The sequence below is a fragment of the Rhinolophus ferrumequinum genome, chromosome 18 (assembly GCF_004115265.2).
Source record: "Rhinolophus ferrumequinum isolate MPI-CBG mRhiFer1 chromosome 18, mRhiFer1_v1.p, whole genome shotgun sequence".
NCBI classification, from domain to species: Eukaryota; Metazoa; Chordata; class Mammalia; order Chiroptera; family Rhinolophidae; genus Rhinolophus; species Rhinolophus ferrumequinum.
The window spans coordinates 61,255,436-61,282,108 of NC_046301.1; the positions used below are offsets into that span (position 1 = coordinate 61,255,436).

Consider the following 26,673-nt stretch of genomic DNA (forward strand, 5'->3'; position numbering starts at 1 on the left):
TAATCTCAGACTTCCGGACTCCAGCACTGAGAGGAAATAAATCTCTGCTGTTTTAATCCTCCCTGTTTGTGGTCATTTGTTACAGCAGCCCCAGGAGACTAGAACAGCATCAAACAGTCCTGTTTGGGGTTTGGAAACTGGAGCGTGGGATGGAAAGAGCCAGCTCACAGCTGCTACACCCGATGAGGCTGTGGGTCCCGCCCGCTCACCACACAGACGCTCGAGACGTTCCACCTCGCATCTCTTGGTCCCCACAGCCAACTTCACTTCTGCCAGCGCCGATTCAGGGTCCACAGGCATCTAAGTTCCCATAAGTAAATTCACTCTGAAAAATGAATTCCTGGTCGCCTTGAAAGACTGAAATTGGTTTCTAGTGCTTGAGGTGAGGTGCCTGGCTGACATGACAGGTAAACAGAAGCCATGAGGTAGTGAGACATATTCTGGGTCGTGGGGGAAGGAATTGGTGGGTGGTGGCTGGAGTCATAGAAGCAGAGATAAAGACTGACTGGGTGACAAGACAACCCATCTGTGAATTTCCCAGGGCAGCTGTAACAAAGTACCACAGGCTGAGAGAGAAATGAAGACTCTCACAGTCCTGGAGGCCAGAAGCCCAAGATCAGCATGTGCTCCTTCTGAAGGTGCTGGGGGACAGTCTGTTCCAGGCCTTTCTCCGAGCTTCTGGTGGCTCCTTGGCTTGTGGCAGCATCACTCCAGTCTTCCCATGGCGTCTCTGTGTGCAGTCAGTGTCCCTTTTACGGACACTGTTAAATGTCCCACCCTGTTAGTGTCATCTCAACAAATCCCACATGCAATGGCCCTGTCTCCAAAGACGTGACATTCTGAGGGACTGTGGTTTGGGACTTCAGCATATAGACTTTTTGTTATAATTCGACTTATAACAAAACACAAACACACATACCCATGTAGACACGCAAACACACAGAGGTATGCACCTCAAACACACAGACACACATGCACACATATATGAACATGCACAGATATACACAGACCAGCTCCCACCTGAGGGCAGAGTCAATGCTCCCCAGCCTGGCTGTGTGGGAATTGGAGGATAAATGCCCCCCCTAGATCCCTCGCCTGTGGACGGAAGACAAGGTCTCAGTACCTGCCAAAGGGTCTAGAGGGACTGAGCCCAAACTGCCCACGGCTGCGACCTGCTCACTTATGCCTCCCAGATAAACTTCTTGCCCTCAATCTCTGTCTTGGGGCCAAAACATCATGTTGCCACCGAGTGAATGCAGCAACCAGTGGGAGGATCTAGCTGTTGCCCTCTATAAGCCAGACATTAAAGAAATTTGTAAAATGAAAATAATGCCACACATCCTTTTTTTAAAACGAGGGCTTTTTTTTAAATGTTAAAATATATATCACCTCACCCCAGTCAGAACGGCTATCATCAACAAGACAAATAGTAACAAGTGTTGGAGAGGCTATGGAGAAAAAGGAACCCTCATACACTGTTGGTGGGAATGCAGACTGGTGCAGCCGTTATGGAAGGCAGTGTGGAGGTTCCTCAAAAAATTACGAATAGAATTACCATATGACCCAGCAATCCCTCTCCTGGGTATCTACCTAAAACATCTGAAAACATCTACACATAAAGACACGTGTGCTTCAAAGTTCATTGCAGCTTTGTTTACGGTGGCCAAGACATGGAAACAACCAAAATGTCCTTCGATAGATGAATGGATAAAGAAGTTGTGGTATATATACACAATGGAATACTATTCGGTGGTAAGAAAAGATGATATAGGAACATTTGTGGCAACGTGGATGGATCTTGAGAGTATAATGCTAAGCGAAATAAGTCAGACAGAAAAAGCAGAGAACCATATGATTTCACTGATACGTGGTATAGAAACCAAAAACAACAAAAGAACAAGACAAACAAATGAGAAACAAAATCTCATAGACACAGACAATAGTTTAGTGGTTACCAAAGGGTAAGGGGGGTGGGGGGTGGGAGATGAGGGCAAGGGGGATCAAATATATGGTGGTGGAAGGAGAACTGACTCTGGGTGGTGAACACACAATGGGATTTATAGATGATGTGATACAGAATTGTACACCTGAAATCTATGTAATTTTACTAACAATTGTCACCCCAATAAATTTAAAAAAAATGTTAAAATATAATGAATTTATTTTTAAAGGACATTAAGAAATGTTTTTAAATTTTCTGTCTTCAATCCTAATATAATACATATCTTTATTTAGCTGGGAGAGGCAGGGAGGACCCTCCTCTAGAGCTCTCACCTCGTGACACCTGGACCAAGGACACCTGGTCTCCTGTCCCTGTTGTTAATGCTGCCCGGTGTGCAGGCCTCTTGTTACGTGGCCCGGGCTCTAATCCACACCCCACTGTGTGCGCCGTGGACCTTCCTTCTGCTCCTGGCCCTGGGGAGGCTATGGGTCTGGGCTGATGGAGGCAGAGCATTGAAAACTGAGTGACTATCAGGACTGATGCTTTTCTATGTAACTAGTACATGATCCCTCGATCAGATTAAAAAATATATATATTATACATATATATAAAAATATATATATTATACATATATCAATTTTTCCAATTCAGTTCCTGCTCTTGACTTCCTCTAAGAACAGTTTTGCCAGGTCAAATCTTGCAGCTAAAGCAGAGGTCTCACCCGGAGTGATCCTGCCCCCTAGACACTGGGTGATGTCTGGGCATCTGTGGTCGTCATGACTAGGATGATCCTGGCAGCAGTGGGCGGGGCCCGGGATGCTGCTCAACCCCCCACAGTGCCCAGGGCCGCCCCCACAGTGCCCAGGGCCGCCCCCACAGTGACCCAGCCCATGTGTGCAGTGCCCAGATGGGGACTCACGCTAAAGGAAGGTTTGCAAGAAGCTGGCAACTAGCAATTCCCTTCTAGTAGCAGGACCCCAGCCTCCTGTCACTAGGGGTGACCTGTCCCTGCCCCGGGCCATAGTCAGCGCCTCCCTCTGGATCCTGCTGAGAAGTCCTCTCAGCCTATGCCTCCCCCAGGCGTCCCCAAGTGCCCTCCTCTCACTCTTTCCTGAGGCCCCTTGGACTTTGCGCCCATTGCACCATCAACGTGGCTCTCGCCCCTTCCCAGGGACACTGTCCCCCGTGGCCAAGTCCCTTGGTGAGACCTCAACAGGGCCTGGTCAGCAGATGCTTCAATCCTTCTGCTTTCCTCCTGCTCTGAAGCCCATGGTGCCCCTGCAGGGGCCGAGTGGTGGCCCCGGAGATGTGTCCACATCCTGGAGCTTGCGAATGGGACCTTATTTGGAAACAGGGTCTTTGCAGATGTGATTAAGAATCTCAAGATATCTTGGATTAGTGTGGCCCCAAATCCAATGATGGTGCCCTTGTAAGAGACAGAAGAGGAGGTAGAGAAGGCTGTGTGAAGATGGTGGCAGAGACGAGGGATGTGGCCACAAGCTCAGGGACGCTGGAGCCCCCAGAAGCTGGGAGAGGCAGGAAGGAACCTCCCCTGAAGCCTCTGGAGGGAGTGGGGCCCTGCGACACCTTGGGTTTGGACTTCTGGATTCCAGAATGTGAGGCTAAATCCCTCCAGCTTAAGTCTCCCAGTCTGTGGTCCTCTGTCACAGCTGCCCCAGCCAATGGCCCCTTCTCAACTCCGTCCTCGTTCTTCTCCCTCGTCCTGTGTCCTTACATGCCACTTTTGAGCTGATGACCCACAGATTGGTTTTTCCAGGCCTAGGTGTCAGCTATGTCTTCGGCCCCCCACTTTGCCGGTTCCTTCCTTTCCTGCTGTCCCATCACCAAGCCCAGCTCGGAACGCCTGCTCTCCGCCCTCGAGGCACATCCATCCTGTGTCCCTACAGCTCACTGCTCTTGACCTCCGTCTCTCCACTTCCCTGATATTTGCTGTTACTCCTATGCTCTCCCAACCTGTGGTGGCACTGGCATCCTCAGTGGCCTTGGCTTGTAGACACATCACCCCAGACTCTGCCCCCACCTTCACATGGGGCTTCCCTGTGTGTCTGTGCCCAATGTCCCCTTCATATAAGGGCACCAGTCATGTTGGATTAGGGCCACCCTACTCCTATCTGACCTCACCCTAATTACATCTATAAAAACCCCATTTCCTAAATAAGGTGCCATTCTGAGACCGAGGAGGGGGTGGTCAGGACTTCTACATGTGAATCTGGGTGGATACAGTGCCTGGTTTCTCTCTGCAGGTCTGGTTTCCTTCCCATGGTGGCAAAATGTCCTGTGGAATAAGATTGCCACCTCCCTCCTGTGTCTGTGTGGGATGTCCAACCTCTGCCACCAACGGGCCCCCGGGAGCCCTGGGGGTTGGGGGGTTCTCCAGCTGGGCCGTTCTCTGTGAGACAGTCATCTCTAGTCCAGCTACGCTCACCATTACTTTTCATTTATGGCAAGCAAACTTGTTTTTTCATTTTCTGCTAATTTCCTTTTTCAAACGAAAATTGTTCAATGTGAAGAAAACAAGTTGATTTAAAAGAAAAACCTGAAGGAAACTGCACTGCAGTGGTGTGTGGACGTGGCGTGAGGACAGGGCCACCCAGGGTGCACAGGCAGGGGCCGCACTGGTGGGGCTTGGGTGGCCCATCAGTGAAACCTGCCACAGGGCGTCTGGCCACCCCAATGACAGGACCCAGGTTCAGGTGCACAGGCTGGTCCTGGTCTTATTCTGCTGGAGGCCATATGCACTGGGGGTACTTGCTGGGGGGAAGGCCCAAGTGGGGAAACACCCCCCACACACACACACATACATGCCACAAACAGGCCCTGGGAGGCTTGGTCTGCTGAATAAAGGATGTGTTTACTTCCAGAATATTTTCACGTAACAAAATCCACTACGACGTAACAAAGGTGCCAAGTACAGCAAGGCAGAAGGGGTGCTGTGGGTGAGTCCAGGCGTTCGTCCTGCACCTGGTTAACTGGCTCTGTCACCATTGGCATCAGTCATGACAAGATCCAGCCCATGGTTAGTGCAGCACGGGCCTCTGGCAATCACAGGAGGCTGGCCTGGGGGCATTACAGGGGCCCAGGAGACTCCGGGCTTGCGTTTTTCCATCCAGGAGGCCTTGTCCTTTGGAGACCCAGGCCTGGGTGCTTCCTCAGGGACCATGGCCACCTTTGGACACCACGTGGCATTCAGCACAAGAAACCAAAACAAGCGTGGGTGTGAAAGCATGTTCCGGCCACGCCGGGGCGTCTGGAGAGGTTGGCAGCCCAGCAGGGTACCAGGGATGGGTCACTCTCCTGCCCCGGGAACAGGTAACCAGGAGCCGAGGGGCAGTGTCCCTGGAAGCCTGGCCATGAGGGCTGATAGGCCACCAGGACATCTTTCTTGGACCATGTAAGCGCAGAGGTGCTGTAGAGATGCCCACGTGACATCTGGTTTCCCCATCTCAAAAGGAGCTAGAAGAATCGGGGTCAGAGAAGTGACAGGGTTTGGATTCCTCAGTAAGGCACAGAGACTTGTCACGTCTTGTTTCCTCCCAAAGGCCATTCTGAGAAACATGGTCTCCTGCTTCCACACATCCAGAAGAGGGCCGTGTGGAGCACAGCCCGAGCAGCCCAGCACTCAGGCCTGGGGGTGGCAGTGACCTCGGGCCCACATGCACTCTGCTGAGATACTCGTTTTCCTGTTTGCAGAGTGTGGGGAAGAGGCCAAACACCCCACCAAAGGATTCTGTCCCAGGTTTCAGAGTCCTGCGCCAGGTTCCTGGCATGGGCGTAACCAGCCAGGTGCAAGTATGAACACCCGTTACGAGGGGAGAATGACCGTGGGCAGGAAGGTTGGAGGTGAGCTGGCTAATGACCCTGTACTTGGCTGAGGACCCAGTGCGGAGTGACTGGACAGGGAGAAGCTGAGACGGACAGGGAGAAGCTGAGATCATGACACTGAGGCGGTGAGTTGGCCTCTGGCCGTCCCCGTGGGCTCATCCATGAGCCCCTGGCTGCAGGTGGTGGGGACTTAAGAGGACCAAAATATTGAGGACTCGACCATACATCAAGTTCCTGTGCTGCCAGCAGGGGACGGGAACCTGGTGCTGAGAAGGGCCCCCTCTTCCTGGGCACTGGGACGGGCGGGATGGGGTGGACGTGAGAAGCCCTTCTCAGCATCATCAGCTCTGAGAGGGAGGGCTGCCGGCCTGCTTCCGACTTCCGGGGGAGACCGGGGGTCAGCCCTCTGAGACCCCGAGGGGAGAGAATGTGGCTGTTGCAGTGGACGTCACGGTGACTAAACATTTTTAGGAGTAAGAGGAGCATCCTTCTACCGGACGGCAGGGGCTGGCCTGCTTCTGGCATTGCTTGCAAGGAGCTCCACTTTTGGACGTGACATGAGCATGGGCATGGGTCCCCAAGAGTCGCAGAGGTCTGGGGTCATAGCTGGGGGAGCTCCTGGTGGCCACTAACATGGGCTGCCATCCTGGCTGGGGGGAGGGGCCTACCCGCCCCCTGGGAGGGACAGGGGACATATGCTTAGAACCTCAGTGGACCGAGCAGGGCTCGGTAGGAGTAGGAGTGGATGGGGAGGAGGGGGTGGGCCGGCAGGGGTAGGCAGGTGGCAGGGCCGGTCAGCTCCCTCTAAGGCCACTGGCTGCCACTGGCTGGGTAGCTGGGTACAGTGGGGTACTCGGGCAGGCTGTTCCCTGAGAAGTTGTTGAATTGGGCCTCCCGAGATGGTGGGTTCTTCCAAGTGCCTGTGCTCCACTCTGTCTGTGCTTTCTGGAAGCTTCCGCCAGTTCCCCGGTAGATCCTGTGTACCTGCAGGGCCAAGGGAGAGAGCAGAGAACAGACATCAGTGTATCTGTGAGTGACAGGGAGGCCACTCATGGTTAAGGTGAACTATGAAAGCCACAGAATGGTCTTTGTGGAAACATTAGAAAACACACAAGCCAAGATGGTGGCCTCACAAAGCCGCGCCCTGGGCCGCAGGCCCTGGTGGTTCTCGGTGCCGACCTCCGCTGCCCTGAGAAGCCCACAAGTGCGTGTCCTGGAAAGGGCCTCACACCGCCGCAGGTTAGGGTTCTGCCTCTCCCTGCAGACTGCCCCCACCGACACCTACCACCTCGCAGGCAGCTCTGGGCACTCCCGAGCAGTGCCTGGCGTGGAGAAACCCGCCGGGAACTTGTATGACGATGACTCACAGGGCCGCCCAGCAGAGGACTGTCAGGCCCTGGACCCTGCATGTCGCACGCAGCCATCCTTGAGCACTGGCGATGGTCTCCGCAGCAGGAGCCCTGGGGACAGACCACCCACTCCCTCCCCATCATCCAGAAGGGCTCTGCCTCTGGGAACACTGGGCTGTACTATTTCTAGAAATCCTGACAAATTCAATACTGACAAAATGGCACTTTGTTTTAGCTCAAAGCTCTTGATTACCAGTGAAATTGAACGGTTGCATTTTCCGAAGGAATGTCTTTCTTCTTCTGTACAACTATAATCCCAACAAATCTCCAAACCTGGGGTGGCCCTGAGGACTCTGACAGAGGGGTCATCTGTCCCTTTGTTTTGGGGGCACTCACTCTGTTGTGAGCCCACAAACCCCCTCTCTCCTACGCTTGTGGGTGTTCAAGGCTTGTAGCTCTTGTTCTATGACGTTTGCCACTGAGTGGAAGCTGCTGGTGGACACACAGTCAGCTCGCCTGTGGACTTTGCCCTGGAATCGCACAGACACTGACCATGGGATCTCCAAGTATGTTCATGGTTTCTGTTGATCTTTCACTTCAGACTGTCCACACAGCTGAAAGGATGTTGGGGTGCAGATATGGGGGAGCCAAGCATTCCTTTGTCCTCACTGACCGCCAAGTACATTGACTGAATCCAGGCTCAACGCAGGCTGGAACAGCTAGAACCACATGGCAAGTAGGCTGGGAGGAACCCCAAACCCAGCTCTAAAATCCTGGCCACCCTGCAGCTCAGTGCAGCTGGCCTCCCTGAGCAGCGCGCTCGCATGTACAGCCAAGATGGCCCTCTCGGCGGGTGCACTGTCAGCCTCGTCGTCTCCCGTGGCCTTCACGTGGCTCTGGGACAGCCCACACATGGCCGATGCCTCTGGGACCACGGGGCAGATGTTTCTCGCTGGAAGTCCCCACACATCTGAAGTGGTGCCATACAGGGGAGCTTTCTGTGACGGTGCAGACAGTCAATGTAAAGCCACCAGCCCCCACGGCCACTGACCACTTAATATTTCGTTTAATTTTACTTAATTTAACTGCAAATGGCAAGAGGTGGCCAATGATGCCCAAATCAGGCAGCGTGGGCAACACTTGGACGTGTGTGTGCTGAGGGCTCTGGTAGCCAGTACACCCAAGGCAGGCGCAGTCATCGGCGGCCCACACTGAGCCATGGCCCCAAGGCCTTCCTCTTTGGAAGGCTGCCGTGCAGGGGACAGGCAGGGTTTTGCCCGGAGCAGTCCAGGGTCTACACTGTGAGAGGGTCTTCCTTGCTAATGGTGATCACGTCACTTCCCAGACACTCAGTCTCTTGTTCCTGAAACGGGGATAAGGCGAGTCCCCAGGGCCAGGAAGGTCAAGTGACAGGATGCATGGGAAGAAGCTGGACGTCTTGGGACCCAGAGGACTTACCTTCATGATCACAATGGCCATCATGGCGGCTGACATGGTGAACATGATGGCCGGAAGCAGCATGACCACGGCGGCCCCAACGCTCTCCTTGAAGAACCCAATCGCTGCCAGCCAACCACTGCAAGGGGCAAGAGAGAGTGTGGGTGCCAGTACATCTGCCAGACAAGGGACCACTATCCTTCACATGGAAAGAGCTCCCAAAAACCAATGAGAAAAAGATAAACGACCCAGAGACGTGGGCAATTCGTATAAGGACTTCCAAAGTGACAATAAACTCACAAAATGATGCTCAAACCCACCAACGAAGACATGTAAGTGAGAACAAGGCTCGTACTGGCCAACGTCGTGTGTGAGGGAATGGACACACGGACACACTCTCTTAGTACTGGTGTACACCCTTTTTGGAGCGAAATGGCAATATCTATACAAAGACTTAAATGTCCTCTCCTCCTACCCCAACTATTCTACTTCTAAAAATTGTTTGGAATCATGAAAAGCTGGGTGTGCCCTCCATGTGCCCTGGCTGGGAATGACACGAACATAAGTCATGCTACAGCCATATGACAGAATACTAAGGAGACATTAAAAAATAAGAGGGAGAACAGGAAGTTGAAACTCAGTCAGCACAGCAGGGTCCTAGGAAACCGGTGCATCATTGGCCTGCGCGAGGAAGAATATCCGTCCACTCATCCATGATTGCTTCTTGGAGGCGGAGGCAGGAAACATGGTATTTTTGAGAATTATTTTTTCTTAATAAGTAATAAAACCACATGCCTCAAGAGTCAGGACACTTAATATACAATAAACAATCTCTCTCCTGCCGACCCCCTCCCTGGCCCAAAGAGAACCAATGTGATATGTCTGCTATGGATCCTTCCACAGAGAGCTTATAAAAACATGTGTGTGCGCACAGGCACATGTGAACAAAGTACCCATCCCCGCTCTGTGAAACAAGGGGAAATTCTATGCACACTGCTTTGCACTGAGGGGTGTGAGCAAAGCCGGGCAGTGGAGAGCTCGGGTGGGCACGGGGTGGAATGGACAGGCAGCTGGGGCTGGGCCAGGTGGGGCGGCGCCCTCAGACTCCTGGGAGGGGAGGAGGTGCTGGCTCTCTTGGGGGATCGGCACTTTGAGGACAAGTCATCTCCCACCAGAACTGGGGCCCCAGAACAAGGGACAGCTAGTCTCTGGGGAGGGTGTAGGTACCACAGTGGGAACGCAGAACAGGGAGCCCCTCAGCACCAGTCTCCCAGACCTGCCCAGGAGTGAGCTAGTAGCCACCTCTTCCCAGAGAGCAAGCTCATTACAACCCAGGATGACGTCACTCAGAGCAGCGGCTAATAAACTGGCCTTGATCAGTGACAAACGGGCGAGTGAGCCTGCTGCACCCCAACTGTATCTAGAAAGGCCAAGGCGCGCCGCGCGGGGAGCAGGGAGGATGGATAGAGGCCTGGTGACGGAGGGCAGGGCTAGGGTGGGGACAATGGGGTGCCAGGTGATCCCCCAGAGCCACTCAGCCAGGAGCTCGAGCAGCTAGAAGCAGGGGGAGGAGGACAGAACTTGCAAAAGGACAGCACAGGGACACAGCCTGAAAAATCTATGGGTGAGTTAAAATAGTTACCATGTCACCCAGCAATGCCGCCACTCCTGTGTATACCCAAAAGAAATGAAAATACACACTCACATAGAAATGTGTAGAAATTTCACAGCAGCACTAACAGCAGCAAAAAAGTACAAAAGACCCAAGTGTCCATCAGCGGGTGATGGACAAGCACAGTGTGTTCCGTCAACACACGGGAGTGTCACTCGGTCATGAAAAGGAGGCGCTGACACTCACCACACGTGGATGGACCCTGAACACACGGGGCTCATGAGAGAAGCCGGACACACAAGGCCACACAGTGTGTGATTCCACTTACGGGGAAACGTCCAGGACAAGCGTGTCCACAGACAGGACGTGGGTTAGTGCTTGTCAGGGGTTGGGGAGGGGGATAGGTAGATGACTGCTGATGGGGATAAGGTTTTTGTGGTGATGGAATGTTCTAGAAGTAGGTACTGGTTGCACAACTTGTGGGGGTACTAAAAATACTGTGGGGGTACACTTCAAGGGTGAATTTCTGGCCTGTGGAGTGTATCTCAATAAAGTTATTACTGGAAAAATCCCAACATGGGACACCCCACAGGATGGTTGAGCCCGCAGATCAGGGAGAGCTGGAGAGACACCAACCCACTGAAACAGGCATAGCTCGCTTGGGTCTGATGTGAACACACTGCTAAAATGACATTTAAATAAATGCCACACAGAATCCTGAACAGAAAAAGGTATTCGTGGAAATGCAGAGACGCAAATAGAGCCTGTCGTCCAGGTGTCAGGCTGAGGGGTGAGAGAAGCACTTGGTCCCGTCTCTATACCTTCCGCAAACCTCAAAATCCCCAAGGTTAAAAGGCGACTTAAAAAGGAACAAGAAATGTGAGACAGCATGAGCACTTCTGAGCACCTGAGAGTATGAAGGGCCAACTCTGGGTGTCATGGGGTGAGATCACATCATGGTTACACACACATATCATACGGTCACATGTTCTAAGCGTCCTTTTTCTTTATAGATTCACAGGGCAGTGTTTGCTGAGGAGACCAGACATCTGGAGTATGCAGGGAGTGACAGACCCCCAGGTCACGGGATGGCTGGAGCGGGTGACTGTGACAGGGGCGCTCCTGAGAGCATCTCTTCTGCTTGGAGATGAGCCTGACGGTCTCCACAGCAAACTGTTCCTACTGGTCCTTGCTCCTGCCCCACGGGCAGCCCCACAGGAGCCTGTGGTCTGCCTGCCCCCTGGTGGTGAGCTGTGAGACTGCCAGTCACGCTGGGCCAGGAGGGCAAGACCCAGGAAGGGGGCGAATGCAGGCTGGCAGAGCTGTGGCAGCTGGGGGGTCTCCACATTGAGCCCCGAGGAGGCCAAGTGGCTGAGCACAGTGTCCTCAACGCCCCTGTGCAGAGCCCAGAGGTCTGAGTGCAGGAACAATCAAAGACACTGGAGCCAGGAGGGGCTGCTGGCCACACACTCGAGGGAATGACAGGGCCTTGGGCACCAGTCTCGCACTGCGTGCCCCCCGCCCCCGGGGCCGTAGCCTCATCTGTGGATGGGAGTCAACGCATGGAGGTGCCCAGGACCCACCTGCACAAGCAGCACCTGGTTCTTATCGCTCGCTTCCTCCTCCTATCTCACAGAAAAGGGAAACACCAACAGGCCCTTCCCTGAGGTCCCCTACTGCTTGGCACCCGTCCCCTGCCCTGTTCAGCCCCCAAGGAAGTTGTTCCCATCTGCCCAGTGTGGAAACCAAGGTGGTGGAGGCACCAGGCAGAAAAGAGCTTGAACAGAGGCCTGAGGCCACGACCTCGAAAAGCCTGACTTGCAAGGCTGGTCCTTGTGGTGTCTGGAAGTGCACTTGGGGGGCTCTTGCCACCCTCACTGACAGCGGGGCTCCCTGGCCCTAAACGGTCTGTGCAAACACGTGGTTCCCGCTGACCACACCCTCCTCCTGGAGTCTGGGATCTCGCACATGCCAGGCCCCCGGTGAGAACCGTGGGTGCTGCCTGGGTCCCTGGGAGCCCCCTGCGGACCACACCTCATATGCACTGTCACGTCTCGTTTTGAGGGAATTAACCAAATCCTGTGGTTATCCACCAGGAGAGCATGCATGGTCTCTGGGCCTCACCCCACGTGCCTTTTCCCTCAGCTCATCTTGCTCTGTCCTAATTCTGTAGAAACCCCGGCCGTGAGGACAACCACTGCTGAGTCCTGAGGTTCTCCTCGTGAATATAAGCACCCGGGGGTGGTCTTGGGGACCTTGAAACAATACCTCAGCAGACCTGGCAGATCCTCCAGACCTGGCAGGCCATCAGCCAAGAAGAAACCCAGTACTCAGGGTCCAGGCAGAGCCCATGTGCTCACATGGGGGAGGGAGCAGTGTCAGGAAGACTCGGGCAGACGCAGTCTGGAAATGAACTTGGGTGAAAAGCAGATGATTTTGAGACTCCGTGCAGAGAAGGGTAGAAGACGCAGCAGGAAAAGAACCATAAGGGAGGAGCTGAGGGGAGGGGCTGAAGAGGCCATGGAAACCCACACGGCCTCAAGGAACAAAAGAGCGTGTGTGGCTTCCCACTGCTGAGGACAAACCATGGTGGCGCTGCCAGTGGACACAGGAAAGAATGACAGGGAGGAAACCCGTGGAAATCACAGCAAGAGGGTGCCCCGAACCAAGCAAGATCCAGAAAACACCACAAGTGGAGCGAGGGGACCAGAGGACATGATACAAGGGAAGGTCCCTGAATCGGGGGCTCTGACTGCACAGACAGAATGACTCCCAATGTCCCAAGAAAAAACAACCAAGCACACTGGGCCAATCCTGAGCAGCACGCACACGAAGAGCCAGCCAGATGCTCCTGCCCAACGCTGGATGCCAGACACCACCTGTGGTTGCTAAGCAACAATCCTGATGGTGCCCCCGTCCCAGTCCTCAGGCCTGCGGACATGTCACCTCACATGGCCGAGGGACTTTGCATGTGGATTAAGTCAAGGCCCCTGAGATGGTGACAACCCTGGATTCCAGGGGCACAGTGTCATCACAGGGTCCTCATAAGAGGGAGGCGGGAGGCTCAGAGTCGGAGACATGGAAGAGGCTGCACTGCTGGGTGTGACGATGGAGGAGAGGCCACGAGCCAGGGACGCGGTGCCTCTAGAAGCTGGAAAAGGCCGGAAACGGTTCTCCCGGGGCCTCCGGAAGGACCAGCCCTGCCCTCACCTGGGTTTAGCCCCGAGAGGCCTGTGTGGACTCCAGACCCAAAAACTGGAGAGGAGAAATGTGTTTCATTTTAAGTCACTAAGTTTGGAGTGCTTTGTTACAGCAGCCATGGAAACCTCATATGATACCCCACCGAGCAAACAGGACACCAGCTCTCTCTTGATGGTGCTGGCCCGCACCTCCCGGGCTCCTGTGACCAGTGTGGCCATGGACCACACACTCACCAGCAGAGCGCCGCACACAGGCCCGGGCATGTTCTCAGAGCGTTTACGGGAGCAGGAAGCCAACTTCTGCTCTCCTTCGGCCGTCAGGAGCTGGGGTCTGTGTTACAGCGCTCAGCCCACACCGACCAACACACATAACCACTCACGTGTACAGTTAATGCGTCACCAACTTACCAGGCGCCCCATCCAGAGAAGCCGATGGCCTGGATGATGGTCAGGACAAACTGGGCTCCGAAGATGAAGAAAAATGTCATGAAATTAAAGGAGCTGTCGGCCCTGGAGAAGGAAATGCCTATTAACGCTGGCCCTGGCCGCTCAGGCATCATGACCCAGAGGAAGACCTGAGGCAGGCGCAGCAGGACAGTGAAATCCCCTCCCTTAGGTGTGTGCACGCGCACAAATTACTGCACACGTGCTCACACAGAATCCGACCACGTGGTCAGGTTCTCAGGGGCCTAAACACGGCCCCTCTAAGACGCTGCACCCCAAGGAAGTCCAGAGGGTCCTCGCCCCAGGCTGTTTCCAGTTTGATGAAAGGGGAGGGGGCAGGGAAGCATTTGGTCATGCGGGGCTGCTCCCTGGCGGTCCCCAAGGCCTGCTGTGTACAGTGCTCCTGTGCGAGGCTGCTCCAGCCAGCATGCTCTCCAGTGACGGCCCCTTTTAGCTTCAGCAAATATGAGTGGGTTTCAGGTTCTTGTCTGCTCAGGGACCCTTTCGGACTCATTCTGAGAGTCTGGGGTTTAGGGACCATCTGAGGCAAATGGTGCAGCCTGAGTAGTAGGGGCCGGCGGGGGGCAAATGTCCACAGCAGCAGGATTCACGATGGCCAAAGATGGGAACAGCCGCCATCCACACACGGGAGTGTCACTCAGCCGTGAAAAGGAGGGAGGTGTGACACTCGCCACAACGTGGATGGACCTTGAACACATGGGGCTCATGAGAGAAGCCGGACACACAAGGCCACACAGTGTGTGATTCCACTTACATGAAATGTTCAAAAGAGGCACGTCCACAGACAGGGAGTGGGTTCATGGTTGTCGGGGCTGGGGGAGACTGCTGATGGGGATGGGGCTTCTTTAGGGGTGGTGAGAATGTTTCGGAATTATAGGTAATGGTTGTACAACAGTCTAGAAACAATGAATTGTGAGGTTGATGAACTGTGTGGAATGTAAAGTATAACTCAATAGTTATTAAAAGACACAACATAATAGGCAGCAGTGGGCCACAGTCTGCAGACCCTGACACAAGCTGTCATCCAAACTGGACAGGAGAGTGGGATGCTTTCTAACACCTGGGCCAGGGAAACAGGGGCAGACCAGGCACAGGTCCTGGGTGTGGGGATCGGCACACAGCAGAGCTCTGAGGCTGGGCAGTGTCTGGGCTTATCAGTTTGAGCCCTCTGTCCACCATTGGACTCGCCCTGACGCCCCACAAGGCCCTGACCATGCCTCCACTTACCGGAAGGCCTTGTAGGCAGGCCGGAACCAGCACACGTAGCCGCAGGGGGAGAAGAGCAACAGCCACACCAGGGCCAGGCCGAAGTTGGCTCCTGAGCCACCGCCGATCCACCAGGCCAGGCAGGCGACGAGGTTGACCCCCAGGGTGGCACAATAGACTGTGGATGGGAGGCGAGGAGGCTAAGCCGGGTCGGCAGGGCACGGGCACCGGGACACCTCTGCCTCACTGCGCAGGCGCCATGGGCCAGAGGGCTCAGGCGACACAGGTTCCCACAGAGCCAGCCCCACCTACTCCACCCCCCACACCACGCCACCTCCAGCACAAATTTTATCAGGGAGGAGATTAGTAGATTACAAAAACCTCAGGCTCCCACAGACCAAGGACTGGGAACTCTGTGGCCTGGGCTGGCCTGGGCCTGGGTCTCTGCGGGGGTGCAGGGAGGCCCCCCCTCCCCGGCCAACAGCACCCCGCCACTCACACAGCCACAGTCGGTAAATCCTCTTCACTAGGACCTGGTGCTCAATGGGGATCTCATCCGAGAAGTTCTGATAGAAACAGGGCTTCAGCGGGATGAAGCTCGGCAGAGGCGGGAAGTTGTTCTCCTTCTCTGCAAGGACAGGGCACAGGGGCTAAGCCAGCCGGGTCCCCAGCAACGGCTCTAGAGATGCCCGACCTGTCCCAGGACCTGCGGACATGTCACCTCATGTGGCAGAGGGACTCTGCAGATGGGATTAAGTCGAGGTTCCCGAGATGGAGACGACCCTGGATTCCAGGGGGCCCAGTGTCATCACAGGGTCCTCATAAGAGGGAGGCAGGAGGCTCAGAGTCAGAGATGGAAGAGGCTGCACTGCTGGGTGTGACGATGGAGGAGGGGCCACGAGCCAGGGACGCGGTGCCTCTAGAAGCTGGAAAAGGCCGGAAATGGTTCTCCCGGGGCCTCCGGAAGGACTGGCCCTGCTCACACCTGGGTTTAGCCCCGAGAGGCCCGTGTGGGACTCCTGACTCCAGGACTCTATGATGATAATTTCTCTTTAAGTCACTGCATTTGTGGTGATTTCTTGGAACCATCATGGGAAACACACAGACTCATTGGCAGAGCCCAGATGCTGTTAACACCTGTGTCTCGAGGGAAGGTTCTGCCACTTAGAATGTGTGAATTTCCTGGGGCCGCTATAACAAATGGCTTAAGACAACAGAGATCTATTCTTTCACAATCTGGAGGCCAGAGGCCTGAGATCAAGATTTCACAGGCCCCGCTCCCTCCCAAGGCCACAGGGGAGGGTCCTTCCTGCCTCTTCCGGCTTCTGGGGGCTCCAAGAGTCCCTGGGGTGGTGACGTCACTCCCGTGTCTGCCTCCATGGTCACATGGCCTCTCCCTTGTGTCTGTCCAAATTTCCCTCTTCCTAGAAGGACACCTGCCACTGGATTAAAAACACCCTACTCCAGAGTGACCCCATTTTAATACACCTATAAAGACCCTATTTGCAAATGAGGTCCCATTCCCAGGTACCCGGGCTCGGGACTTGAACATGTCTTTCTGGGACCACGATTCGACCAATAGCAGTGTGACATCAGTGCTGCCCTGTCACCTTTCAGGGTACCTTCATGCACCCGTAGTACTGCAGGGCAGCTTCCTGAGCACCTGCCAGGGTGACAACAGACAGCACAGATGGAGGGAGCCCTGTCCTCAGAGACTGCTGTCCCAGCCGGGAGAAGGGGGAGCACCGACAATCACCATGACAAATAGGGACCTGCACAGTGTGCTGAAACATGCCAAGTGCTGTAAAGAACCACTGGAGCAGCTGGGGGCCACCAGGGACGATGCTGGGGGTTGGTTAGCTATGACTTCAGAGAGCAGGGTCAGGGCGGCCTCACTCAAAGGGTGGCATTTGAACGAAAACTCGAAGAGGTGAAGACGGGAGTCCAGCGGATTCTGGGGGAGGGTGCTGCCAGTGCATAGACCCTGGGGTGAGTGCCTGCCCATCTAGGAGCAGGGAGCTCAGGGGCTGGGGGACAGAGCACGTGGGGGCAGCCCACCTTGCTGGCCACTGAGGCATTTACCGAGTGCCAAGGGGGAGGGAGTGTCCTGAGCTTGCTGGCTGGATGTCTCCATGATGAGACCAGGAGAGGTGGGGCTTCTGGCCTCCTGCCCTCCCAGTGAGCAGGCCTTCAAGGGGTCTCCCAGCATGGACACAGCCTGCTACACTCTGCTCTGCTCACAAACCCCCACCCTGTCTGTCCAAGCCATGAAAATGGCCCCCACCTGCCCCCGTCCTCCAGTCCTGCTGGGCCCTTGGCCATCAGCACTCCTCTCCTGGCCTGACTGAGGTCTGACCCCCACATTTCTCACCACCCACAGAGAGCGCAAGCACTGGCAGAGACAGGAAGGAGGCAGAAAACCACCTGCCAAATTGCCAATTGCAAATTACCACGTGGCTCCTCGAAACCTTGTATTCTTGTCTGAACATTCTGTGCAGACTTGGGGCCTGGGGGCCTAGGTTCAAATCCCAGCTCTGCCACCAGCGGGCTGACCAAGGGCCACCTCACTGCACTGGCATGCTCTCTCCCATTTCCAAGCAGGACAAGGCAGGCCACCCTCGGCGCTCGCTGCAGCTTCCGAGGGAATGAAGGTGTTGTCTTACATGCAGGCATGAAGCCAGGTGCTCGGCCCCTGGCGTGTACTCGCTCACAGTGTCCACTACGGAGCGCAGCGCAGGCAGAGTGCCAGCTGAGCCTCACACCTGCTGTGACAACTCGTGGGCAGTGCAGTGCCTCCCTGTGTCCACTGGGTGCTGGAGGGCGACCCCAACACCCTTCATGGGAAGAGGAACGTGAGGTGTGTGCCAAGGGGGGCTGCAGGGGCTACACCCACCTGGGGACACTGCCCAGAGGGACACAGACACAGGAACCCAATGCAGGGCCCTGGGCAAGACTCACCTGACATTTCCGCAGTGACGACCCGGTGGGGCTGAAGCCTGCAGCCACCTGGAGGGGAAACAGCCACAGTCAGGGGGTGCCCACAGTTGCAGAGTGACCCTGAGCCCAGCTGCAGGCCCAGTTGGCTACTGCAGGTGGAGTCCTAAATGCCAGACTGTCCACAGCGGTGTCTGGGCTCTCACCTGAAAGGCTACCCCAAATGGGTGACCGCAGCTGTTACTTCACCTAAGAGCCCCCTGGGCACCATTTGCAATGGCCGCAGGGGAGGGTCAGACTGTAGCGCCCTGCCGCCCACAACCCAGCCTGAAGCCAGGCTGCTCCTAAATTCCTGGAGACTACCCACTGCCCTCCTGCCTCCTCGTCCTCCCCAACCTTTATCCACAGATGGCTCTGAGCACCCGCCTTCCGAGTCACCACGCCTGGGTTCACGTTCACTGCTGTGTCACCTCAGACAAATCACACCACCTCTCTGGTCTGTAGTTTTCACCCTGTGAGCCTTAGAGAGCCAAGGACCCCACTGCAACCCAAGTGAAACTCCTGGAGACGCACCTGGCACTCAGCAGCCCTACTGAGTTGCCGCGTGAGCTTGCGTCACAGAACAGCCCCACATGCCAAGCCACCACCACCGTGTACAACTAAGCAGAATGGCTGGCTCCAAAAGGGCTCTGCTGGTGGGCGGTGCCATCCTCAGAAAGGAGCCCACCCGGCCTACACGACACAGCTGGGCCTAAACCATCCCAGCACCTGGCACTGGAGCGGGCAGAGAGCTGTGCCTGGGGCCGGGCACTGGGGACAAGTTTCTCACCTACAGTCAAGGTGAGACAGTTCCAGTGACATGGAGTTCCCAGGGCCCCAACCCCCAGATCGCTGGCTGGCCCTCCCTGCAGACACAGTGGCCTCATACACCGCCTGTATCTGTCCACTGCCCCGCCTGCCCTGTCTCCACAAGCTGGGGACATCCCCCAGCCCGGGGTTCAAGGGTAGTTTTGGGGCGGGGATGTCCCAGGCCCCTGCAGTGTCCACATGGTCAGACAGAGCATGTCTGCTGGATGGACAAATGGCGCGCTCCAAGTCCCGTACAAACACACTGGTTTTAGTGCTAACTGCTCTATGACAGACACTCGCTGGTTCCCTTTGGGGGGACCCTTCGGCCACCTGGGAAGGACGGGAAATGGGACAGTCCCAAAGGAGCTGTTCGGTCAGCTGAGTTGACACACCCTGGCTGGCCACACCCTTGCAGACCCAGGACACAGACAGGGCTCTGCCCACGCTCAGTTCAGAAGTCTCCCTCCCCCTGTACACCCAGGCCCTCGGCGGAAATGGCCCCACAACTGTCAACACACACCGACCTGGTTTTGGGGTTGTGTTTATTTTCACAGGTCAAACCTGAGACAAAGGGGACACAATCCTAGTGGACCCACGGGCTCAGGGTGGAGGTAGCCAGAGAAGCGAGGCCCAAATGCCCATCGATGAGGCTCAGCTGGACCCCCATTATGCTCCAGCCCAGGGAAAAGCTCAGTTTAGCAGAAACGTGGCCCCATCTGCTGGCAGAAAACGGTGGGGTGAGGCTCCAGGCCTGGAAGGCATTGAGTGTCCCTGAAATCCACAGACAGGATTGCAGCCCCTGGACGACAATAAGGGAGCCAGGGCCCACGTGGATCCAAGAGGAGGCTGAGGCTGGCAGAGCAGAGGACGGTTCGGAGCTGGTGGGCATGAGCCTATGTGTCAGGGTCCAGACGACGGCACTGGCCCTCCAGCACGCCGCGGAACACCCGGAAGCGGTGGTTGAGGTCGGATCGGGTGTGGATGCGAAAACGGGTGCCCAGGCCACCGTCGGGGGAGGGCGCTCCATAGAAGACACGCTGCACGCGGGAGTGCACCAGGGCCATGGCGCACATGGCACAGGGCTCACGGGTGACGTAGAGGTCATAACCGGTGCACACGTAGGGAAGGCCACCTTCACTATCTTCATCCGCTTCCGTGTCCGTGTCCTCATGCAGCTTGTGCACAGGGCCCACCCCGACGCCCAGGGGGGCGGGGGCCGGGGCGAAGGAGCAGGCGGGGTGGGGCCTGAGGTCGTAAGTGCCGCGGCCCTGGCCTTGAGCTACCAGGTCAATGCACACCATGGTGGCATGAAGCAGGGGGCTGGCCGTGCTGCTGCAGTCGTGGCCTGTGGCCAGCACGCAGCCCGAGGCCGGGTCAACAACCACGGCCCCCACGGCCCTCAGGCCCCTGGCAGCCGCCTGCTGCGCTGCCCACACAGCCCGCTCCATGTGGCCCTGCATCACAGCCCGCTCTTGAGCTGAGAAGAGCTGCCCGGCTAGAGCACGGGTTACATGCTTGTCCTCGTGAAAGGACGTCGGCCAGTGGGTGCGTGCCTCCTCGAATTGGCCCCTGGTCAGGGGCGGCCGGGCGGGCACAAGCACCAGGAAGGGCTGCCCCAGTCCGTGGGGGTCCACGGCTGGCTGCGGGAGGAGCTCGGCCAGTGATCGCATGTCCGGGGCCCGGCCTGCGAGGCACAGCAGCATCTCCAGTACGTGCGGGCGACTGGCATCACGGCCTGGCCGCACCCTCTTGAGGTGAGGCTGGGCGGTCAGCGGGTGGACAGCCGACACCTCCTTGAGGAGGCGCGAGGTCTGGCGCTTGTCAAGGACGGGCGCGGCGTAGGCCAGCACCAGCTCCACACCCCCAGACTGCTGCTCGGACAGGACCGGGAGGGCTTGCCACGGCATGGGCTCTGGCTCCGGGCTGCCAGCCTTCTCATCCCTATGCTGCTCCACGCCGCTGGGAGGGTCCGTCCTAGGCATGGCTCCGACTGTGGGAGACAGATCGGAGCAGAGCGTCATCCGTCAGCTGCAGGACACCCAAGGAGCTGAGGCGTCCATCCCAGGAGCGTTCCGAATCTGAGGGCTCATCTGAGAGCTCCAGCGCAAGCACAGTGCATCACTGGTCATGCTCTCACTCACATCCTCCCAACTCTTGGTTGGCACGGAGTTTAAACCACCATTGATTCCCCGCCCCACCCGCCCTCTTTCTTTGAGATATATCATAAGTGAAAATGCACACTGGATCTCTGAGACTTAAAATGAAAGAACACAAACTGCCTCATAAATTTTGCTTATATTGACTGCATGTTAAAGTGATAACACGGCATTTTTTGGGTTAACTAAACACATTAAAATGAACCTCACCTATTTTTCTGTACTTTCTAAAAATGTGGCTTCTAAAAGATTTAACATTAAGTATGTGCCTCGTGGGGCAGCCGGTTGGCGCAATTGGTTAGGGCACAGTGCTCATAACACCCAGGTCGCCGGGTCCATTCCCACGTGGACCAGTGAGCTGCGCCCTCCACAAATAGATTGAAAACAACGACTTGACTTGGAGCTGATGGGTCCTGGAAAAACACACTGTTCCCCAATAAAGTAAAAAAAAAAAAAAAAAGTATGTGCCTTATATTACATTTCTATTGGTCAAGACTGCCGTCGATAATGTTAAAACTACAGAAAATCTCAATAGGATTTCGGAGGATCTCAGGTGCCACTACCCACCCAGAACACACTGCCCCACCGGCGACTTGGAGTGGACAGAAAAGCTGAAATCACTGTGTGCTTTTACTGCTTGTGATATGGCCCCCGCTCACTCCTCAGGTCCACGGGCCCTCGTTTATTTATCAGCCAAGACCTTCAGAGAGAATGTGAGGTCCTCGCCCGCCATGATGTGTCCTCAGCTCACAAAGCCAGTTTGGCAAACATACTGAACCAGGGTGCCAGAGGCAGCCAGAAGTGGAACGCGTAGAGGGGGCTCCTAGTGTGCCCATGATGCCTGTGACGGGCAGGGCACACAGGGGTCCATAGTGCCGACTGAACCTCCTCCCGGCACACACCATGCCCAGGCTCCCACAGCCTGCATGGCCTGCCCCAGGCCACAAAAGCTCCCACTGTCTGCAAGGCAAAAGACAGACACAGTCTCGTTTGTGCCTCCAAGAGTGCAACCTCTGTCTGATCAAAACAAAACAAGCCACAAATAAAGGAGGCTGCCTTTGGGACCCTGCTAGCCGGGCCGCCAACTCCTAGAGAGGATGGATAAAAATCACAAGACAGTCACCATCTGACCCAGCAATTCCACTCCACTCTTCAGTATATGCCTAGAAAACTGAAAACCCACATCCACATAGAAACCTGTACACAAGTGTTCACAGCAGCAGGATTTTCAACAGCCTAAAGGTGGGAACAACCCAAGTGTCCATCAGCAAGTGATGGATACAAACAATGAGATCCCATCCACAAGGGAATATTCTTCAGTCTTAAAAAGGAGTAAAGTGCTGATACAACATGGATGAACCCTGAAAACATGACACTCAGTGAGAGAAGCCAGACACAAAAGACCACAGTGTGTGATTCCATTTATATGAAATGTCCAGAACAAGCAAATCCAGAGAGACAGAAAGTGGGTTAGCGGTTGCCAGGGGCTGGGGAGGGGGATGTGTGACTCCCCCTAATGAGGACAGGTTTCTTTTTGGGGTGATGGAATGTTCTGGAGTTAGACAGTGATAACTGTTCCATAACGTTATAAATATACTAAAAAACACTAAAATGTATGCTTTAAACGAGTGGACTACATGGTATACGAACTGTATCTCAGTAAAGATGCTATGAAAGAAAAATGGAGAGAGGAAAGGACATCTGGCAGTCGCTAGATCAGCAGACCCCAAACCAGGCCCAGCGCCTTGGATGACAGCTGCCATTACTGCAACACCATGTGTCCTAACGCTCCACAAATGGGCTCCCCTTCTCCTCCCAACAACAGGGGAGGGAGATCCTAGGACTGTCCCCTTTCTATTGGACAAGAGGCTCCCTGAGGTGACAAGGGCATGTGGCTGGTGCTCATCGTCACCTGGACTCTGCCTTCTGAGCCCCTCTGCAAGGTGGGCGTCCTGAGTCCACAGATGAGAAATAACCAGGTTCCGCAGAGGGTGACCTGCCCAAGCCCCCGACCCCAACGCCCCCAAAGGAAAATCCAGTCCACCTGCAAACAGAATCTGTGCATAAACATTTTACTTAAATGCATCTGGGGAGCTGAAGCGTGGCTGGAGGCAGCTGCTGATGCCAGGTTCCTCTTTTTGTTCTCAAAGGACCAAAGCAACCTCCAGCTCCCGGTGACCTGACTGCCCCCATGACCCTTCCCCTGAGCTCTCCGAGAGTCCCGCCCAGCTCAGTCCCTTCCCTTGGTACGTCCATTTCCCTCTGCCCATCCAGTCACAGCTTCCGTAGACAACCCGGTCACATTTATAGTTGTGGTGCATCTGCCCTGAGTGCCAACTGTCCAGAGCCAGAGAGGCTCAACTGCATCAGCCGCCCCTGGAGGAACCCCTAACTACAAATCCCCTCAGCAAGCTTAGGACCACCCACAGCACCCCACCAGAAAACACGTGTGTGCTGGAACTCCTGGGGACACTGGGTGGCAGCACCCAGAGGGCAGTGGGCCTGGGGTCACAGCAGGAATGGACTCTGGTTCTGGGAGGAACAAAGGAAATGGTGCTTATTCAGTGAGGTGAATCAGGCTCTGCAGGCAACCATGTAAACCTCAGGAAGGAGACCTTATCTTCTCCCTGGATTAGGAAGGCCAGAGCCTGGACCTGGTTGTGTCTTGGCCCCATTCTGGCCGTTTCCTGACTGGTGAGACCTCAGGCATCCATCCTAACCCCCACTTCACCCTCTGTGAAATGGGAATCCATCACCATCAGACAGGGCTGTCCTGAGCAGAAAATGAGAAAATCCATGAAAGGCCCAGGTGCGAGGCCCTGTACTGTCCTGGGCAGTAAACAACCTGACAGCTCCTCCGGGCCTAGGGCCGCAGAGTCCAGGAGGGCTCCTAGGAGGTGGTGACCCATAGCTGGGCCTGGAAGGGGGGCAAAGCAAGGTAGGGAGTCCTGAGCGGAAGGAAGAGCCAGCGCTGAAGTCTCAGATGTACCGAGTTTCTAATGCAGTTTCCAGGACTCAGACCCACTGAAAGGGGAAGGGGCTGCAATGTGCATCTCTAACAAGCTCCCCTATGGCCTGCAGTTGACATATAACATATGAGACATCCCATTAAATTCGAATTCCAAGTGAACGGATTTTTTAGTGGGTGTCCCAGGCAATCTTGGGACACACCTATACTAAAAAAAATTACTCGTTGTCTGCATAGAATTCGAATTTAACAGGGCGTCCTGCATGTTTACTTGCTGAACCTGGCACCGTACAAGTGGGCCTTCTGTGCATGAAAGTTCGAGAACCTCGGGCTTGTGGGTTGTGAGAGAGGCTCCTTATCCTGGGGCTGGTATAAGAAAAGGCCTTGGAAACTCCCACATCCCCTAAGTATCAGGAATGAGCATCAATGTTTAGGACGTATAGAAACATTGCGGACCTTCCGCGCGCGGGCAGCTGGTAAACAGGCACCCCGCGAGGCAGGGAGCTGGCCCAGCGACTAGACGGCAGGGCGCGCCGGAAGCAGCTGGACGCACAGAATCTCCAAGCCGGGCCTTTGGGACGCAAGCGTAGAAGGGCTATGGAGCGGGAAACGGGGTCTTGAGGCCCGGACGTTACGCGCGCACGCGCACACGCGACGCTCCCCCGGCCCACCCGAGGCGTGCGCGAGCCTGGCCCGGCTGCCCCCTTGCCCCTTGCGCGCGGCCGGTGTCCCCCAAAGCCGAGATCTCCGTCGCCGCCCCCGGCCGCCCTCCGAGGGAGCCTGGGCCACAAGAGCCCGAAACCACAGGGTCGCGCGCTTACCTGAGGAGACGGGCACGAGCCCTGCGCTTCACAGTCTTAGCAACCGGCCCGCCCCGCCTTCGCCTGGCGCTGCGGGGCACGACGGGAGCGTAGTTACAGGGGCGGGGTCTGCACGGGGCGGAGGCGAGGCCGGGACTACAATCCCCACAAGGCCAAGCCCACAGCCGCCTCGCTCCGCCTCTCTCCACAGGGGTGCTCCAGTGACCCGCGGGAGCGCGGGGTGAGCTCTGAGTTAAGGTTCGACACACGACGAGAGGGGCAGGGAAAGTCGACTTTTTGGGAAATCAACAGAATGGGGAGACTGAGGCAGAGAGGCACACGACACCCGCTGCAGTCAGTCACCGAGGCCAGTTTGTTGTTGCCACGTGGTTTCGGAGGGGCTGTCTCCACCGTATGGGGTCAGCTTCCAATTCTGGTCTGGGGCCCTGGCTGACTCCAGGCTTCAGTTTTCCCGTCTGTACAGTAGGCGAAAGGAACCTCTTGATTCTCCTGGGCAAAACATGCTAATTTTACGGGGAGATCCAGTTATTCATTCTGTTTAAACAGGTTTAACCTAGTGGTTCTCAATCGGGGCAATTTGTCCCTACAAACCCAAAGGGGCACTAGCCGATGTCTGGGGACGTTTGTAGCTGTTGCGACTCGGGGAGTGGGTGGTGCACCTGGCATCAAATGGCATCAAAACCTGGTGGCCAAAGAATGCTGCTCAACACCCAGCAATGCACAGGACGCGCCCCAAACAGAACCAGCCCCAAATGTCCACAGGGTTGGAAAACCCTGGTTTAACCCCATTGCTAAGTAAGGAGAAAAATCCAGGTCTAAAAGGACCTCTGTTCGCTGATTATTAAAAAAAAAAAAAATTTGATGATGGTCTTTGGCATACCTGTTGTGTCTGCTTGCTTGTGGGCCGTGAAAGAATTCAGGAGTCAGATAGAAATATAGAAGATGTATTAAAGAGGAAGGTCGGCTGGGTAGAGTCTGCAGGAAACTACTGCATCTTTGTTTGGTCTCAAGTTTTATGTTTTCCTGTAGTTGGGGTTCGGAGAAGTTGCGGTAAAACTGGTTATGGCAACCTTTGCATAGGTTATGTAGATTTAAGTTGGAGCCAGGAACGGATCCCACACAGATGGCAAAACTTCTCCCAAGTCCCAGGGCCAGCACTGGGCCTAAGTAAATAGAAACATCGAAACTGCACAGTAAATGTATAGGAAGCAGAATCATTAAGAGGCAAAGAAAAGAAAGCTTTCTGGGCCAGCCCAGTGGCTCAGGCGGTTGGAGCTCCATGCTCCTAACTCTGAAGGCTGCCGGTTCGATTCCCACATGGGCCAGTGGGCTCTCAACCACAAGGTTGCCAGTTCAATTCCTCCAGTCCAGCAAGGGATGCTGGGCTCCGCCCCCTGCATCCAAGATTGAGCACTGCACCTTGAGCTGAGCTGCCACTGATCTCCCGGATGGCTCAGTTGGTTGGAGCGCATCCTCTCCACAAGGTTGCCGGTTCAACTCCCACAAGGGATGGTGGTCTGCACCCCCTGCAACTAGAAACGGCAACTGGACCAGGAGCTGAGCTGCGCACAACTAAGACTGAAAGGACAACTTGAAGCTGAATGGCACCCTCCACAACTAAGATTGAAAGGACAACAACTTGACTTGGAAAAAAAAGGCCTGGAAGTGCACACTGTTCCCCAATAAAGTCCTGTTCCCCGCCCCCAATAAAATCTTTAAAAAAAAAAAAAAGAAAGAAAGAAAGCTTTCAAGAAGCCCCAAGCTAAATTACACTGATTAATTTGAATTATACCGGAGAGCCAAATCTCAAAAATGGAAGATTTAGTGCCACCATTACAATCCGCTGTCTTAACAATGTCATTAAAAACGATGCTTAGATTTTCTGCATATA

The 26,673-nt window shown here is 55.3% G+C and overlaps 2 protein-coding genes across 2 annotated transcripts; both read right to left on the bottom strand.

Moving 5' to 3' along the window:
• Positions 1 to 5,872: 5,872 nt before the first annotated feature.
• Positions 5,873 to 24,918, bottom strand: SCAMP4 (secretory carrier membrane protein 4). The gene is made up of 7 exons (XM_033134856.1): positions 24,783 to 24,918; positions 18,013 to 18,060; positions 15,554 to 15,682; positions 15,076 to 15,232; positions 13,792 to 13,893; positions 8,593 to 8,710; positions 5,873 to 6,769 (listed from the first exon to the last, which is right to left on the bottom strand). Exons 2-7 carry the CDS (start codon positions 18,017 to 18,019, stop codon positions 6,590 to 6,592), a joined length of 693 nt encoding a protein of 230 aa, XP_032990747.1. The 5' UTR covers positions 18,020 to 18,060; positions 24,783 to 24,918; the 3' UTR covers positions 5,873 to 6,589.
• Positions 19,371 to 24,861, bottom strand: ADAT3 (adenosine deaminase tRNA specific 3). Its single transcript, XM_033134855.1, has 2 exons — positions 24,783 to 24,861; positions 19,371 to 20,827 (listed from the first exon to the last, which is right to left on the bottom strand). Exon 2 carries the CDS (start codon positions 20,817 to 20,819, stop codon positions 19,731 to 19,733), a length of 1,089 nt encoding a protein of 362 aa, XP_032990746.1. The 5' UTR covers positions 20,820 to 20,827; positions 24,783 to 24,861; the 3' UTR covers positions 19,371 to 19,730.
• Positions 24,919 to 26,673: the final 1,755 nt, after the last annotated feature.